This window comes from Rhinoraja longicauda, chromosome 13, assembly GCF_053455715.1.
Source record: "Rhinoraja longicauda isolate Sanriku21f chromosome 13, sRhiLon1.1, whole genome shotgun sequence".
NCBI classification, from domain to species: domain Eukaryota; kingdom Metazoa; phylum Chordata; class Chondrichthyes; order Rajiformes; family Arhynchobatidae; genus Rhinoraja; species Rhinoraja longicauda.
In genome coordinates, this window is record NC_135965.1 from 19,072,634 (window position 1) to 19,089,339 (window position 16,706).

Here is a 16,706-nt window from a genome sequence, read left to right on the forward strand (position 1 = left end):
CCTGCACATGACCACCATCTTACACACCAGGGACAATTTGCAATTCTTACCAAAACTAATTAACCTACAAACTTGTTTTCTTTGGAGAGTGGGAGAAAACTGGAGCTCCCAGAAAAAATCTAAGCGATCACAGGGAGAATGTACAAACTGCATGCAGACATCACCCATAGTTAGGATCATACCCGGGTCCCTGGCGCTGTGCGGCAGCAACTTTCCCACTGCGTCACTGAGCTGCTCTGCGTGCCACTGTTCTTGTGTTTGAACTGGTTGCATTTATGTACAGTTTTTTCTGGTCTGACTGGTTGGCATGAAAAACACAGCTTTTCACTGCGCCTTGATATAGGTGATGATAATAAACCTAAACAACTGTTAACTTGTCAACGACTAGCAGGATGTCCCATCTAAGCTAGTCCCACTTGCTCACGTTTGGTCCGTGTATCCCTCTTAACCCTTTCATATCCATGTTCCTGACCAAGTTGTTTTAGATTTTAGATTTAGATTTAGAGATACAGCGCGGAAACAGGCCCTTCGGCCCACCGAGTCCGCGCCGCCCAGCGATCCCTGCACATTTACACTATCCTACACACACTAGGGACAATTTTTACATTTACCCAGTGTAAAGAGACGTCCTTTGCACACAGAGTCTTTTACTGGATATTGTTTATTAATTTCACTACACACATGTTGTGCCCTAGCTGTCCGTGGTCATCACTGGAACTAGAGAGCGAGCTGGAGGTGGGGAAGCTACAATTATACAAGAGACAATGGGGAGTGGTTAGTAGTGGTGAGGTCACTATGTTAAAGGAACATGCACTGATCTACATCCTTCCTCTTGGAAACAAAAGTGACCACGGCTCATGCGCTAGGCTCAAACTACAAGCAGGGAGCAGATAGAATGCAGCACAACACAGACTACTCGTACACACCGTACCGGACAGGCGGCCTGACCACTCTCCCAGAGCGGGTGCGCAACGCACCATCCCCTCCGGTCGAAGGAACAGCATGGACGGGTGCGGGTACAGAGGCTGGGGAACCAGGGGAAGGAGGAGGACTGGGAAGCGATACACGCGCAGGCGAGGGAGGGGAAGGGGGCTGGGGCGACTGCGGATGTACCTGAGCAGGAGGCACATCAGGCACCGGGGACTGGACGGGAGGTGAATACGGGACCGCGGGAGGCGGTGCAGGCTCGTTTACCAGCATCAGGTGCTGGCGGGTACGACGATACACGGTGCCCTCGTAGTTGACCAGGTACGACCGTGGAGAGTCAGCATTGCCGACGACCACGGCCAGCCGGTGGTGACCGGAGGTGGACTCCATCCGGACAACCTGGCCAGCGAACAGAGGTGGAAGGGGACGGGACGATTTGTCAAAGGAGCGCTTCTGAATGAGCTGCTTTTCAGTGAAGCGCTCCCTGACAGCGGCAGGGCTCCGAGCCGTGGGTTGCAGGGATTGCTGGGAGACGGGGATAGGGGGTCTAGTGGTGCGGGACATGAGGCGCTGGGCAGGGGAACCGAGCGCGGGGTCCCGGGAGATGTTGCGGAGGTTGAGGAGGGCAAGGTACAAGTCCGAACTGTCAAGCCGGCAACGTTCCATCAGTTCCTTAGCGCTGCGGACAGCGCGCTCTGCAAGTCCATTGCTTTGCGGGTACTCGGGGCTGCTGGTGATGTGGCGAAAGTTCCACCGGGTGGCGAAAGCAGCAAACTCCGCGCTGGTAAACTGGCTGCCGTTGTCGGACTGGAGGGATGCCGGGGAACCAAAGGTAGAGAAGTGGCGGCGAAGCTTCCCGATGACGGCAGCAGACGTGAGGGACGGCAGCAGGTCCACCTCGAACCAGCTGGAGTAGGAGTCCACCAGGACCAGGTAGTGTTTGCCACGCCACTCGAAAATATCAGCGGCAACAGCCATCCACGGCAACTCGGGAGCCGGCTGCTGCAGGAGAGGCTGGCGCTGCTGATGAGGTAATAGGCTGTTGCAGGCAGCGCAGGCGGAGACCCTGTCCCGGATGTCCTTGACCATGCCAGGCCAGTAAAACTGTGCTTGGGCCTGGGATAACGTGGCCTCCACCCCTGGGTGTCCGTTGTGGGCAGTCTGGAAGTAGTGATCTCGCAGCGCAGCCGGCACCACAACCTTGTGACCCTTCACCACCACGCCCGCGTGCAGCACCAGTTCATCCCGAACCAGGAAGTAGGGCACGGCACCAGCCGGCAGGGAAGACCGTCGTTCAGGCCAGCCACGGCGGATGACGCCCTCAAGCTGTTGAAGGTTCGGATCAGCGGCAGTGTGTGTGACCAGTGACTGCATCTGCCAAGATGGAACGATGTTGACGTTCAACACCATCAGGTCAGCCGATTCGTACGGATGGCGGGAAGTGGAAGGTAGTGGGGCACGGGACAAAGTGTCTGCCACGAACATCTCCTTGCCTTTGCGGTACACGATTTTGAATGTGAAACGCTGCAGCTGCAGCATCATTCGCTGCAAGCGGGACGAGGCTGCGTGGATGGGCTTGTTTAAAATAGAGACCAGCGGCTGGTGGTCAGTTTCGATGGTGAAAGTTTTTCCAAGAACGTAGTCTCTGAATTTGGAGCACGCGAACACCACGGCAAGGAGCTCCTTTTCTATCTGGGCGTAGCGCTGTTCAGCAGGGGTCATTGTGCGAGAGGCATAGGAGACGGGCAGCTGTCGGTCGTCGTAGAGCTGCAGGCAGGCAGCACCAAGGCCGAACCGAGATGCATCGCAGGTGAGGACGATTGGCCTGTTCAGGTCGAAGAACTGCAAAGTGGGGGTCCGTGCGAGTCTGGACCTCAGGGCCACGAAGGCCGATTGGTGGTGCGGGAGCCAGACCCAGGCATTGTCCTTCTTGGTCAGCTCCCTCAGGGGGGCACTCAGTTCGCTGAGGTCGGGTATGAACTTACCCAAGTAGTTGACCATGCCCAGGAAGCGCTGCAGGCCGGGCACGTCAGTGGGAGCGGGCATTTTGGTGATCGCCGCCGTCTTCTCGGGGTCTGGCTTCAGGCCCCCCGCCGTGAAAACGTGGCCGACGTAGGTGACTTCCTCAACGCGGAACCGACACTTCCTTCGATTAAGCTTGAGGTTGATCTCACGAGCCTTGTCCAGGACTTGGCGGAGGTGTCGGTCATGCTCAGCGACGTCCCTCCCGTACACCAGGATGTCATCCACAATGATGGCGCACGGCAACCCAGCAAACAGCTGCTCCATCGTACGCTGAAAAACCTCGCTTGCCGAGTTGATCCCAAAAGGCATGCGGAGGAAACGGAACCTGCCGAACGGTGTGCTGAAGGTGGTCAGGAAGGAGGAACGTGCATCCAGCGGGATCTGCCAAAAGGAGCTCTTGGCATCCAGGACCGAGAAAACTGTGGCTGGACCGACCTGTGCCGCGACGTCCTCCACCGTCCGCATGGGGTAGTGCGGGCGTTTAATAGCCAGGTTCAGGTCCTTGGGGTTGATGCAGATCCTGATCTCGCTCGCGTCCTTCTTGGCAGCGACCACCATGGTGGAGACCCACTGGGTGGGGGCACTCACCTCCTTGAGGATGCCCATGTCCACCATGCCACGTAGTGTGGACTCCACGCGGCCCTTCATGGCAAAAGACACACGGTGGGCCGGTCTGACCACTGGGTCGACCCCCGGGTCCACAACGATCTTGTAGGCACAGGGCAGCTTCCCCAGGACGTCATCAAATCGGTCAGGGTACTCGATCAGGGGGTCCATGGGGGCCTGCACCAGGTGGATGTCGCGGTGGAATGAGACCAAACCAAAGTCCTGGCATGCACGGGCGCCCAGCAGGGTGACGTTGCGGATGCTAGCAGGAGGAACGTGAGGGGCCGAGAGGTCTCCAGAACAGTACAGATAACCGTTGCCTTTCCCACGGCAATCAGAACGCCTCCCCCATAGGCATGGAGGCGGGAGTTGTCAGGAGTAACCCTCTCCCCCGAGCTTATCTGCTCGAAGAGGCCCACAGACATAACATTTGCAAAAGCCCCAGTATCGACCTTGGCAGGGAAGGAGTGTCCATTGACTGTAACATGCACGGATGGATCCGTTATCAATGCAGGTGCACCCAAAAGCGAAAACAGCATAGAGTCTCCATGGGAGGAAGTCGTATCTGAGCCATGGAGTTCCTCATGTTGGTACCGGGAACCGGTTGCGCTATCATCGGTCGCAAGGTTGTTTAGACTCCTTCTAGGAGCAGGGACAGGTCTCCCACGAGAACGACAAGCTGCAGAAAAATGGTTCTGCCTCCCGCAGGAATTACAAGTTTTGCCCTGCGCTGGGCAAACGTTATACCTGTGTGACGAGAAGTTGCAGTTTGGGCATCTGCGAGGGGTGACCATAGTGGGCGCGGAGGGGGTGACCCTGGTCTGCGGGTCATTCAATCGCCGGCGGCCGGTGAAATTTATGTCCTGGGGCGCCGGCCGAGATACTGAGCCAACAGCAGAGGCCATGCGTGCGGCATGTATGGCGTCCGTTAGCGACAGGTCAGGCTTCATCAGGAGCTCATCCCGCAGCTTAGAGTTTAGGAGACCGTTGACCAGGACATCCCTGATCATCTCGTCGGGTGTAATCGTTTGAAGGCGGCACCGCCGAGCCATATGTCTTAAGGATGCAATGAAGGCGTCAACGTGCTCCCCTGGAGTCTGACGCCGCGAGAAAAAGTTGAAACGTTCGATAATGTTATTGGTGGGTATATCGCACAGGGCAGTGAACTTAGCCATGAGACATACCGGGTCGTTGCGGTCCTCCGGAGGGACGAATTCGAACGACGCATAGCGTTCCATTGCCTCCGGACCAGCCAGGTTGAGGAGCAGGTGAGCTTTTATCGCAGCAGTTGCATCAGGATGGGCAATCGCTATATAGTGCTCGTAGTCCCGCTGGAAGACAGTCCAGCGGTGCACTATGTCCTCATCAAAAACAAGCGTGTCCGGACGACGACACGAGGGAGCCATGGCAAAGTGGAAGGATGGGACACAACTGGGACGAACAAATGCTAAAAATAAAAACCCGATAAACAGGAGACGCAAGTCTACCGCTCTGACACCATGTAAAGAGACGTCCTTTGCACACAGAGTCTTTTACTGGATATTGTTTATTAATTTCACTACACACATGTTGTGCCCTAGCTGTCCGTGGTCATCACTGGAACTAGAGAGCGAGCTGGAGGTGGGGAAGCTACAATTATACAAGAGACAATGGGGAGTGGTTAGTAGTGGTGAGGTCACTATGTTAAAGGAACATGCACTGATCTACACCCAGTCAATTAACCTACAAACCTGTACGTCTTTGGAGTGTGGGAGGAAACCGAAGATCTCGGAGAAAACCCACGCAGGTCACGGGGAGAACGTACAAACTCCGTACAGACGGCGCCCATAGTCAGGATCGAACCCGAGTCTCCGGCGCTGCATTCGCTGTAAGGCAGCAACTCTACCGCTGCGCCACCGTGCTGCCCTTAAACGCTCAGAGAGTACCTGCCTCAATTACCTCCTCTGGCAGTTTATTCCATATACCCACCACCGTCTGAGTGTAAAAGTTGTCCCCTGGTTACATCTCAGTGACTGTGCAGTGACTTTGGATAGGAAAGGATTAGAGAGATGAGGGTCAAACATGGGCAAATGGGACTAGCTTTAGATCAGGGCATCTTGGTGGGCATGGACAGGTTGGGCCAAAGGGTCTGTTTCCATGCCATATCCTCAATGATCCAATGGTGTGAAAGATGCTGCATAAATGCATGTCCTCCCCTTTATTGATCAAATACACCACAGTAATTAGCTTTGGGGCCCTGATGCACCACATCTAAACCTTTCATCCTCTCATCATTGTTCTAGATGACTTGTTTCAGAACAATAAATTGAATCAATTATGGGAGATTAAATTAGGCATATTTTCTCTTGGAAGTACTTTAAGAGACAACAGTTTGTTTTTAATCATCTAATTGTGTATAAGATCATGAGAGGAATAGATCGGGTGGATACAGGGAGTATCTTGCCCAGAGTGGGGAATTAAGAACCAGAGGGCATACAAGGTGAAATGGGAACGATTTTAAAGGAATCTGAGGTGTAACTTTTTCACGCAAACAGTGGTGGGTGTATGGAACGAGCTGCCGGCGGAGGTAGTTGAAGCAAAGACTATTGCAACATTTAAGAAGCAATTAGACAGATACATGGATAGGTCAGGCTTAGAGGAATATGGGCCAAATGCAGGCAAGTGGGATTAGTGTAGATTGTTGTTCTCCAAATGTTTTGCATCGAAACATTAGCAGCAAAGAAATGATCCAAGGCAGTGTGTGTTAATCTGTAATTGGACTAACAATGTGGGGATAAACCAGTTGGACAAGATCATTCATATGGACGTGTGCTAACTATGTGCTAAATATTGGATTGTGAAAGAAAAGTAGGTCAACCTATTCACGACACCCACTGCATCATCCTGCCTTTGAGCAGTCATGTGTTAAAAATTTCTCCTCTGCTAGCTCCTAGAATGCAGAATAAGTTGGTTCAAACGGTCTGCTGAAGTCACTTCACAAAGTGTTGCTAGCTTCCAGGTCTCCACAGTATTTGGTCGGGAACACACTCGCCTAGGAATCAGAAGGGTTGTGAGTTCAAGTCCCACAATGGAAGGTGCTTGTGCCCCCATGGTTACACGGCAGTACATTACTGGGAAAGCACTGTGTCATTGATGTGACGCCTTTCAAATGTTGGCACCCTTGGGAAAGAGAGGGATTCTGACATACAATTTTCGAAGGGACATAGAACATAGAACTGTACAGCACAGGAACGGGCCCTTCGGCCCACTATGTTTGTGCTGAACGTGATAAACAAAACTAAGTGAAAGTTAAGGTATCACAAAAAGCTGGAGTAACTCAGCGGGTCAGGCAGCATCTCTGGAGAGAAGGAATAGGTGATGTTTCGGGTCGAGACCCTTCTTCAGACTGATGGAAAGTTAAACTGATTTCATCTGCTTGAACATAATACGTATCCCTTCATTCTCTACACTTCCATGTGCTTATTCAAAAGCCTCTTAAACGCCACTGTTGTATCTGCCTCGACCACCACCCCCTGGCAGTGCGTTCCAGGCCCCCACCATTCTGTATTTTAAAAAAAACTTTCCCTTCAGTATTGGACATTTCAGGTAAAGGTTACCCTATCTATTCCTCTCATAATTTTATATACCTCTATCAAGTCTCCCCTCAACCTCTGATGTTCCAGAGACCTTTTTTATTCCAAAAATAAACTTTGTTCAGAATAAAAAGCATAAACAAAAAAAGAACTGCAAAAATTCTTCTGACATTCTCAGGGGCTGCTATATTTGCATCTGTTAGCGTTGCACTCGGTAGTGTTCGCAGAACTACCATCATACCCGGCACCCTTGCCACTCATGTGGCCCCGTGGAGTGATATCCCTTCCCTTGTTTGAGAAGCGTCTCCACCACACCCTGCCCCTAGAGACCTTGTGCACCTAAGTCACTACTTGCAGTGTTGCATCTTTCCAAAAAATCTTTCTACATCCCAGTGAGATGAATTGCCACTCTTTAGTTTGGTACTGGTGATTGTGAAAGACATGTTTCCCCGCAGATAGAGACAGCTTCTTAAATTGTAAGGAACGCAGCTAAATGGCTTTTCACATCCATGTGACTCGCTGGCTGGGGTGGAAATAAAGGCGCAGGGGTGGAAATAAATATAAGTAGCTGTATAAATCAATGCGGTTGGACAAATGGTTCTCTAAAACAATTCGCATCATTTTGATACAGAGCACTTTGCAGTTTCTTGCAAATGGGAATATCATTAAGTTTTTCAACCTCATAGATTTGGTTTGAATGCGTACAATAAAAAGATTAGGTCTCCTGAAATAGCAACATGAGCTCTTCAATTAGAGTTATGTAGTCAGACTTTGTCTCGCTCTCTCGCTCTCTCGCTTTCCCACAATCTTTATAAATATTCGTCCTATTCATAAATTCCTATTGGTGCGGCACAGTGGGGCAGCTGGTGGAGCCGCTGACTCACAGCGCTAGAGACCTGGATTCTATCCTGACCTCGGGTGCTGTCTATGTTGAGTTTGCACGTTCTCCCTGTGATCGTGTGTTTTTTTTTCGGGTGCTCTGGTTTCCTTCCACATAACAAAGATGTGCGGGCTTGTAGGTTAATTGACCCTTTGCAAATTGCCATCATGTGCAGGGACTAGATGCGAAAGTTGGATAACTATTGTGAATGGTTGATTGGTGGTCGGCATGGGCCGAAGGGCTTGTTTCCATGCTGTATCTCTCAATCAAACTAAATGTAATTCCTAATTTAATTTGGTGTTGTTGTGCCCTGTAGCCTTTCACTATCAAAGTATACGAAAGAAAGCCACCTGCCAGCAATGGCACGAGGGGAAATCTTCATTGTTCTTGTTCTCCATCCCATAGCTCTGCAAATTAAGGAGGCATTGTGCAGAATGTGGCCGTCCGGCTCAACAAGTCCATCGAATACCTGTCTGCACAATCGTAGTTTATTGTCACTCGTTACAGTCTGCCGAGCCTAGGTGATTGAACATGTTTCTTGTTGGATCTATGACGAATGCTTGACTCCACCTCTCCTCGGGTAGTGTGTTCATGACTGTAGATGTTGGTTTACAAAGAAACAAAACCACAGTGCTGGAGTAACTCAGCAGATCAGGCAGCATCCCTGGAGAACGTGCATAGGTGACTTTTTGCGTCGGAATCCTTCTGAAATAGGGTCCCAACCTAACAATTCACCTATCAATGTTCTCCAGGGATGCTGCCTGAACCACTGAGTTAATCCAGCACGTTATGTCCTTTTGTATAAACCAGCATTTGCAGTTCCTTGTTGCTAAATCATAATTTGACTAGGCCCTGTTGGTTTTATTTGGGTCAGTTTCAATTCTCTCAAAAATAAGATTGTTATTTGGAACTCCACCATGTTGTCCTTCATCTAGAAAATAGTTGATCTGCTCCTTCACTCCATATATCTTCTTGTGGATCCATTATCCCCTCCACAACCTAATTTAGCACAAAACTGGTTTTGCAATTTTAAATGGACTTAGCCTGAGTTGCTTTTACTTAGAACATTGAGACAACAGTGTGGAAACAGTCCCCTTGCCCCCCCCCCCCCCCCATCCTGGCTGACCATTGATCACCCATCCACGCACAAGTTCTATGTTATCCCACTTTCTCATCCACTCCCTACCCATTGAATCCTGGGCAATTTACAGCAGCCCATTAACTTACAAACCCTCAAGTCTTTGGTATGCGGGACAAAACTGTTGCACCCGGAGAAAATCCACGCCGTCACAGGAAAAACGTGTAAGCTCCAGGCAGACAGCACCCAAGGTCAGGATCAAACCTGGGTCTCCGGCGTGTGAGGAAGCAGCTGTACCAGCTGCGCCACTGTGCCGCCCCGCTTAAGTGTGTGGTTTTGGTTAAGTGTATACCAGGTTTCCGCCACCTTTTGAGTTGAGTTTAGTTTATTGTCACATGTACCGAGGTACAGTGAAAAACTTTTGTTGCGTGCTAACCAGTCAGCGGAAAGACAATACGTGATTGCATCTGAGCCATTCACAGCGTACAGATACATGATAAAGAGACATAGAATGCTGGAGTAACTCAGCGGGTCAGGCAACATCTCGGGAGGGAAGGAATGGGTGACGTTTCGGGTCGAGACCCTTCTTCAGAAGAAGGGTCTCGACTCGAAACGTCACCCATTCCTTCTCTCCCGAGATGCTGCCTGACCCGCTGAGTTACTCCAGCATTTTGTGTCTACCCATGATAAAGAAAATAATGTGAATTACGTTTAGTGCAAGGTAAGGTCAGTAAAGCCCGATCAAAGATAGTCCGAGAGTCTCCATTGAGGTAGATAGTAGTTCAGGATTGCTCTCTAGTTGAAGACGAGTTCTTTTGTCTGAAGAGGTGCTTCCAAACAGTGTCCCTGGTCTGCCTGGATCTAACCTTGAGGAATTGGCCTGTTTTCCTGGACACCATCTGTACTATAATTGGTTCCTCTCTCTGTTTAAACCATTGAATCCTGGACCACAGAGTAGATTGTTCTTTAATCTTTCATGTTGAAAGGAGTGCAAGGCTAGTCCACACTCATCATTTCTTTCTTCTGATCTCTGTATTATTTTGTCGTGTCTGTGGTACATTCCATCCAAGGCCAGAAGCCTGTTGCTAGGGGATGGTGCCCTGTACTGAATACAGTGCTCCTGTTATTGTCAATCTCGTGTTATAAGCAATTTATAATGGAACTTCTTTCTCCTTGTGTTCAGAGATGAAAGTTAGGTCATTAGGTCTGTAAATTATATAGTTGTAGTTTAGGCATTTCTTTGTGTGGAATCCTGGAATCATTCTGCTTTTCTCCAGTCCCTGACTTTAGTTTAGCGATACAGCGTGGAATCAGGGTATCTCCTCACTGGGCACTCAATGCTAGCGCATTTTCAGTCGTGAATTCTGAGAGTGACTGATTTTAAGAAACCATCTCATCCTTCAACTTTTTGAAAACTAATGCCAATGGTTCTACGGTCCTTTATTGTTGCGTGTTCCTAGGTACAGTGAAGTTGCTTTTTTTTGCGCACAGTTAAGTAAAAATCTTACTGTACCTAAGCACAATCACACTGTAGAGAGAGTAGATTACACTGAGTCACGACAGAGGAGTCGCCATGTTTCTGGCACCTTCATGTATCCTTCCAGTCCAAAATTGTTAAAAAAAGGTAGAGTCTGAACTTCACCTTAAAGGCCCGTTATCCTGGCACTGGGTTGCAGGGGTGCGTATGGCCAGGCGATGTTGATGATGTTCTCCAATGCTCCGTGCCGCTGCAGGCCAAGTCCGATCTAATCGAGCCCCAGGCTGCTGCAAGGCCTCCAACGGCCCACTCCACTGACATGCCGATCCGGGCACATCGACCTACAAATGCATTGTCCCTCGCCTCCCGTGGCCACCGCTCAGCCTCCGTGTCCCGGGGCGCCTCCCGCAGCCGACCTCAGAACCACAGAGCATCTCTGAGGGTGCCTGGTTTTTGCATTGCTGCACGGTGTTTATATGTTAAAAGAGAAGATATAATTCCAAGTTGCCATGGCAATGATGCTCATCAAGGTTTCAAGGTTTCAAAGGTCTTTTATTGTCACGTGTACCAATTAAGGTGCAGTGATATGCGAATTACCATACATCCATACCAAAAAAGCAACAAGACACACAACTACATAAAAGTTAACATAAACATCCACCACAGCAGATTCCCCACATTCCTCACTGTGATGGAAGGCAATAAAGTCTAATCTTTTTCCCTAATTTTTCGGGACAGTCGAACCATTCGCGTCTGGGCGGTCAAAGCTCTCGCATCGGGGCTCCCGCGTCGGGCCGGTCGAAGCTCCTGCGGTTTGGAATTCCCGACATTGGTCTCTAACCAGAGACCGCGAGCTCCGCGATGTTAAAGTCCGCAGGCCTCCGCGGTAGAGCTCAGAGGTCGATCCCTGGCAAAGGGTTCTCAGGCTCCGCGATGTTAAAGTCCTGCAGGCTCCCGCAGTGGAGCTCTCAAAGTCGGTCTCCAGCAAAGGCCGCCAACTCCTCGATGTTAGGCCGCAGTGCGGACGGAGATACGATACAGAAAAAAATCGCATCTCCGTTGACTGAAGAGATTAGAAAAAGTTTCCCCCAAACCCCTGCCCCCACCCCCCACATAAAACAAGCTAAAGAACACTAAAAACATACATTTAACACGTACTAAAAAAACAATCAAGAAGAAAGACAGGCTGGCGCCACCTGGGGTACTACATCTGCAGAACCATGGTCAAGAAGGACCCGTTAGTCCCAAGCAGATTAGAGCAAAGGTGGAGTATGTATGTATGTGCATGTGTATATATATATATTTATATGTATACGTACATATGTACATATATGTGTGTGTACTTGTGAGTATGTGTGTATATATACACTGAACTTTTTTTTCTCATTAATCATATTGTTTACAGTGTACTATGTTTACCTATTCTGTTGTGCTGCAGCAAGTAAGAATTTCATTGTTCTATCTGAGACATATGACAATAAAACACTCTTGACTCTTGATAGATGGAAACAAAATTTCCTGGCAAAGTGTCAACATTTTGTCTCTCAACAAACTTTCCTGGTTTATAGAGGACCGAGGCGGTGAACATGGATTTGTTGGGACAAAGGTGCTGTTTCCGAGTGTAATTGTGCCTGTACATAGCAAGGTTTTTACCGAACTGTGCAAGAAAAGAACATTTTACTGTACCTGGGTGCATGTGACAATGAAGTACCGTTGAACCATTGACATTAGTTGAAATAAAGTTGAAGGATGAAATGATTTCTTAAAACCAGTCACTCACGGAATTCACAACTGAAAGTGTGCTGGCACTCGTTCACCAGCGAGAAGATTATCTGGCCCATATTCTTTCCATTCCTAATCATAACGTCCTCCCTACGGACTCAGAGAATCAACAAAGATCCAACTAGAAGATGTTCTTCAATTATATTACAACTTAACATTGCAAAGCGTTTTGTTTTAAACAACCAAGAGTGAGATACAGTCACTGTAACCTCAAGGTCTGCACAGCTCAGATTCACAAAAAATGCATACCACAGGTGACCATTCAGCCCGTCATGTGTGTAATGGGTAAAATCAGCCCTTCTAAATTAGGTCTATCACCTGCCATCAAAAGTAAATCACCTCAAATGAGGGACGTGCATAAAAGGGGCTTTTGCCGTTGCATAATTTATAGCATTTTTAAGAAAATTACAGAGCAATGCAGTGTTCTAAATTCTAAATGAGGTTGAAGTCTCTTTAGACTGAGAGGCATTGGAGTGGCGTAGCGGTAGGGTTGCTGTCTCACAGCACCAGTGGCCCGGGTTCGATCCTGACTGCGGGTGCTGTCTGTATGGAATTTGTATGATCTCCCTGTTGACGCATGGGATATCTCCGGTGCTCCGGTTTCCTCCCACACTCCAAAGACGTGCAGGTTTGTAGATTAATTGGCTTCCGTAAATTGTCCCCAGTGTGTATGGATGATCGTTGGTTGGCGGGGACTCACTGGGCAGGTGGGGCTGTTTCCACGCTGCATCTCTACAGTCGAAAGTAATGAGTTGTTGGTGGGGCATTGAACGACCCTGGGGATTGTATCTATTGATGATGTTTGGGAAGAGTTGCACAAGGTCACCATTGCGAAGCAGTGTTGTAAGGTTTGAATGTGAAAACTCAGCTCTCTGGGGCACAGTTTATTTTTCTGACCCAGTTGCATTTATTTGAAGCTGTGTTGGTGAGTTAAGACACAGGTGTGGTGTCGACCTCTTTTTATCAAATGGATCAGCAGCGCTTCTTGCGTTGCTGTGAATCCAGTGACATTTAAACCATGCTGCGGCTTCACAAGACATTTGTGTTATTATCTGCTGCTTTAACAGTGACTTTAGATCAATGTTTCCCACTAATATATCTAGTGAGGACCTTGCCTATGGAAACGCGAAGGTGTAGAAAAGCAACTTTGCAAATGTCACAGTCAAAATAGAACAAAGAGCAAGTCTCTTACAGCTGAGTTACCTATTTGAGGCACTGCCCCGATTGTCTTGGCTGGTTCTGGGACTATGGGATTAAGTCAGGAGAGTCAAGAGTGTTTTATTGTCATATGTCCCGAAACAGAACAATGAAATTCTTACTTGCAGCAGCACAACAGATAAGGAATAGTGTAAAATCGAAAATAATGCCCCCAAGTCTATATAGTTTGAACCTGTAACGTCCAGGTTCAGGAACACAGGAACAGCCTCTTCCCTGCAACCATCAGGCTGTTAAACACTACAACCTCCAAATAAGTCAAGTCAAGTTGACTTGAAACTTGACTTGACTTATTTGGAGGTTGTAATGTTTAACAGCCTGATGGTTGCAGGGGAGAGGCTGTTCCTGTGTTCCTGAACCTGGACGTTACAGTTTTCAGTTTCTTCTTGATGGCAGGAGTGAGGTGAGAGCGTGGCCAGGGTGGTGTGGGTCTCTGATGATGCTGGCTGCCTGGTTGTAGCAGTGACCCCTGTAGATCCCTTTGGTGGTGGGGAGGTCAGTTCCTGTGATGGACCGGGCAGGGTTCACCATTTTTTGCAATCTTCTTCGTTCCTGGGCGCTCGAGTTGCCGAACCAGGCCGTGATGGAACCAGTCAGAACGTTGTCCATTGTACACCTGTAGAAGCTCAAGAGAGTGTTCATTGACATTCATTATGCTAACGATGAGCTGGTATTTTTCAACTCTCGGAGTAAGTCTGACCTTGTAAAGTGGTAACAAAAGAGTTGGGGGGGGTTCTTATTTTGTGTAGAAATGAAGCAAGTCAGCAACTTTTCTCAAGCGACCAGAAAGCAATTATCTCCTTCAATTCTTTGTGCTATTTTGACAGTGGTAAAGCAATTGATTGGTTTCAGCATTGGTCTCTGCTCTGCCAATGGAAGTCTTGGCTTCATCAACCGCAGGAGTTGGACGGAAAGGCTCCTATGGACTCACCATTGTGGCATTTTACAGTTACGAGTTGATAGAACTGACCCATTGTCTCTTGTGTTGCAGGATGAGTTGACAGCAGTGAATGTAAAGCAGGGATTTAATAATCAGCCTGCCTTCTCTGGGGATGAACACGGATCGGCCAGGAATATTGTCATCAACCCAGCGAAGGTAAGAGACTGGGAGACACGAGGAACTGCAGCCAAATGCTCGCATTTATTTCAAGAGGACGAGAATATAAAAAACAGGGATGTAATGCTGAGGCTTTATCAGGCACTGCTCAGACCACATTTGGAGTATTGTGAGTAGTTTTGGACCCCATATCTAAGGAAGGATGTGCTGGCGTTGGAGAGGGTCCAGAGGAGGTTTACGGGAATGATGCCAGGAATGATTGGGGTAACATATGATGAGCTGGGCCTGTACTCGCTGGAGTTTAGAAGAATGAGGGGGGACCTCATTGAAACTTACCGAATCGTGAAAGGCGTGGATAGAGTGGATGTGGAGAGGATGGTTCCACTGGTGGAAGAGTCTAGGACCAGAGGGCATAGCGTCAGAATAAAAGGACCTACCTTTAGAGAGGAGATGAGGAGGAATTTCTTTAGTCAGAGGGTGGCGAATCTGTGGAATTCATTGCCACAGAAGGCTGTGGAGGCCGTCACTGGATATTTTAAAGGCAGAGATTCACAGATTCTTGATTAGTAAGGGTGTCGGGGTAATGTGGAGAAGGCAGGAGAATGGGGTTGAGAGGGAATGATAGATCAGCCATGATTGAAAGGCGAGGTAGACTTGATGGGCCGAATGGCTTAATTCTGCTCAAAGAATTTACTAACCTGAATTTATACTGGAATATTGAGCAATAAACACACGGTGCTGAAGAAATTCACTGTATTAGGCAGCATCTGTGGAAGACGTGGATGTTGATGGGTAACCTTTCCAGTTGGGACCCTTCTTCAGACTGATTGTAGAGCGGGGGGAAGAGGAAGAAAGCTGGAAGAGAGGAAGGGCAGGACAAGGTGATAGAGTCATAGAGTGATACAGTGTGGAAACAGGCCCATCTTGCCCACGCCGGCCAACACGTCCCAGCTACACTAGTCCCATCTGCCCGCATTTGGTCCATATCCCTCCGAACCTGTCCTATCCATGTACCTGTCCAACTGTTTCTTAAATGTTGGGATAGTCCCTGCCTCAACTACCTCCTCTGGCAGCTTGTTCCATACACCCACCACCCTTTGTGTGAAAAAATTACCCCTCAGATTCCTATTAAATCTTTTCCCCTTCACCTTGAACCTATGTCCTCTGGTGCCCAATGCATCTACTCTGGGAAAGAGATTCTGTGCATCTACCCGATCTATTCCTCTCATGATTTTATACACCTGAATAAGATGACCCCTCATCCTCCTGCGCTCCAAGGAATAGAGTCCCAGCCTACTCAACCTCTCCCTATAGCACCGACCTTTTAGCCCTGGCAACATCCTTGTAAATCTTCTCTGTTGGCTTCCCAATTTGACAACAAATTTTCTATAACATGGTGCCCAGAACTGAACACAGTCTGGCAGGTTATTAGGTTGAGAAGACACAGAGTGCTGGGGTAGCTCAGTGGGGTCAGGCAGCATCAGTGGAGGACGTGGGTAGGTGACATTACTGGTTGGGACCTTCTTTAGACTGATTGTCGAAGGGGGAAGAATGCTGGAAGAGAGGTGCGGGGTGGGAAAAAGCCAGGTAAGTGATAGGTGGATACAGGAGAGGAGGGTGGGTTTGATTGTCAGATGGGTGGATAAAGGGCAGAGATGATAAGGAGACATTTTCAGTCAGAGAGTTGTGCATCTGTGGAATTCTCTGCCTCAGAAGGCAGTGGAGGCCAATTCTCTGAATGCATTCAAGAGAGAGCTAGATAGAGCTCTTAAGGACAGCGGAGTCAGGGGGTTTGGGGAGAAGGCAGGAACCGGGTACTGATTGAGAATGATCAGCCATGATAACATTGAATGGCGGTGCTGGCTCGAAGGGCCGAATGGCCTACTCCTGCACCTATTCTCTGTTGTCTATTGTCTATTGAGACAAAAGGGTGTGAGATCAGGTGAGTAGGGGCATGAATTATGAGGCCAGATGAAATGATATAGGTGGAAAGGGAAGGGGGAGGGATGGGAAAGGGAGGCAGGGTAGTTGGAGAAATGGTGGGGTACAGGAAAAAGATTCATTTGCTGATACAGCAGGGTATCAGG

At 48.8% G+C, this 16,706-nt stretch overlaps 1 protein-coding gene across 7 annotated transcripts in view; it reads left to right on the forward strand.

The window, feature by feature from the left end:
• LOC144599502 (mediator of RNA polymerase II transcription subunit 12-like protein) overlaps positions 1–16,706 on the forward strand; it is a 395,150-nt gene that overhangs the window by 10,858 nt on the left and 367,586 nt on the right. For all 7 annotated transcript variants that reach the window (XM_078410467.1, XM_078410473.1, XM_078410471.1 and 4 more), the window contains exon 3: positions 14,554–14,658. In XM_078410467.1, the coding sequence (XP_078266593.1) occupies positions 14,554–14,658 (105 nt within the window). The remainder of the gene's footprint in view (positions 1–14,553; positions 14,659–16,706) is intronic.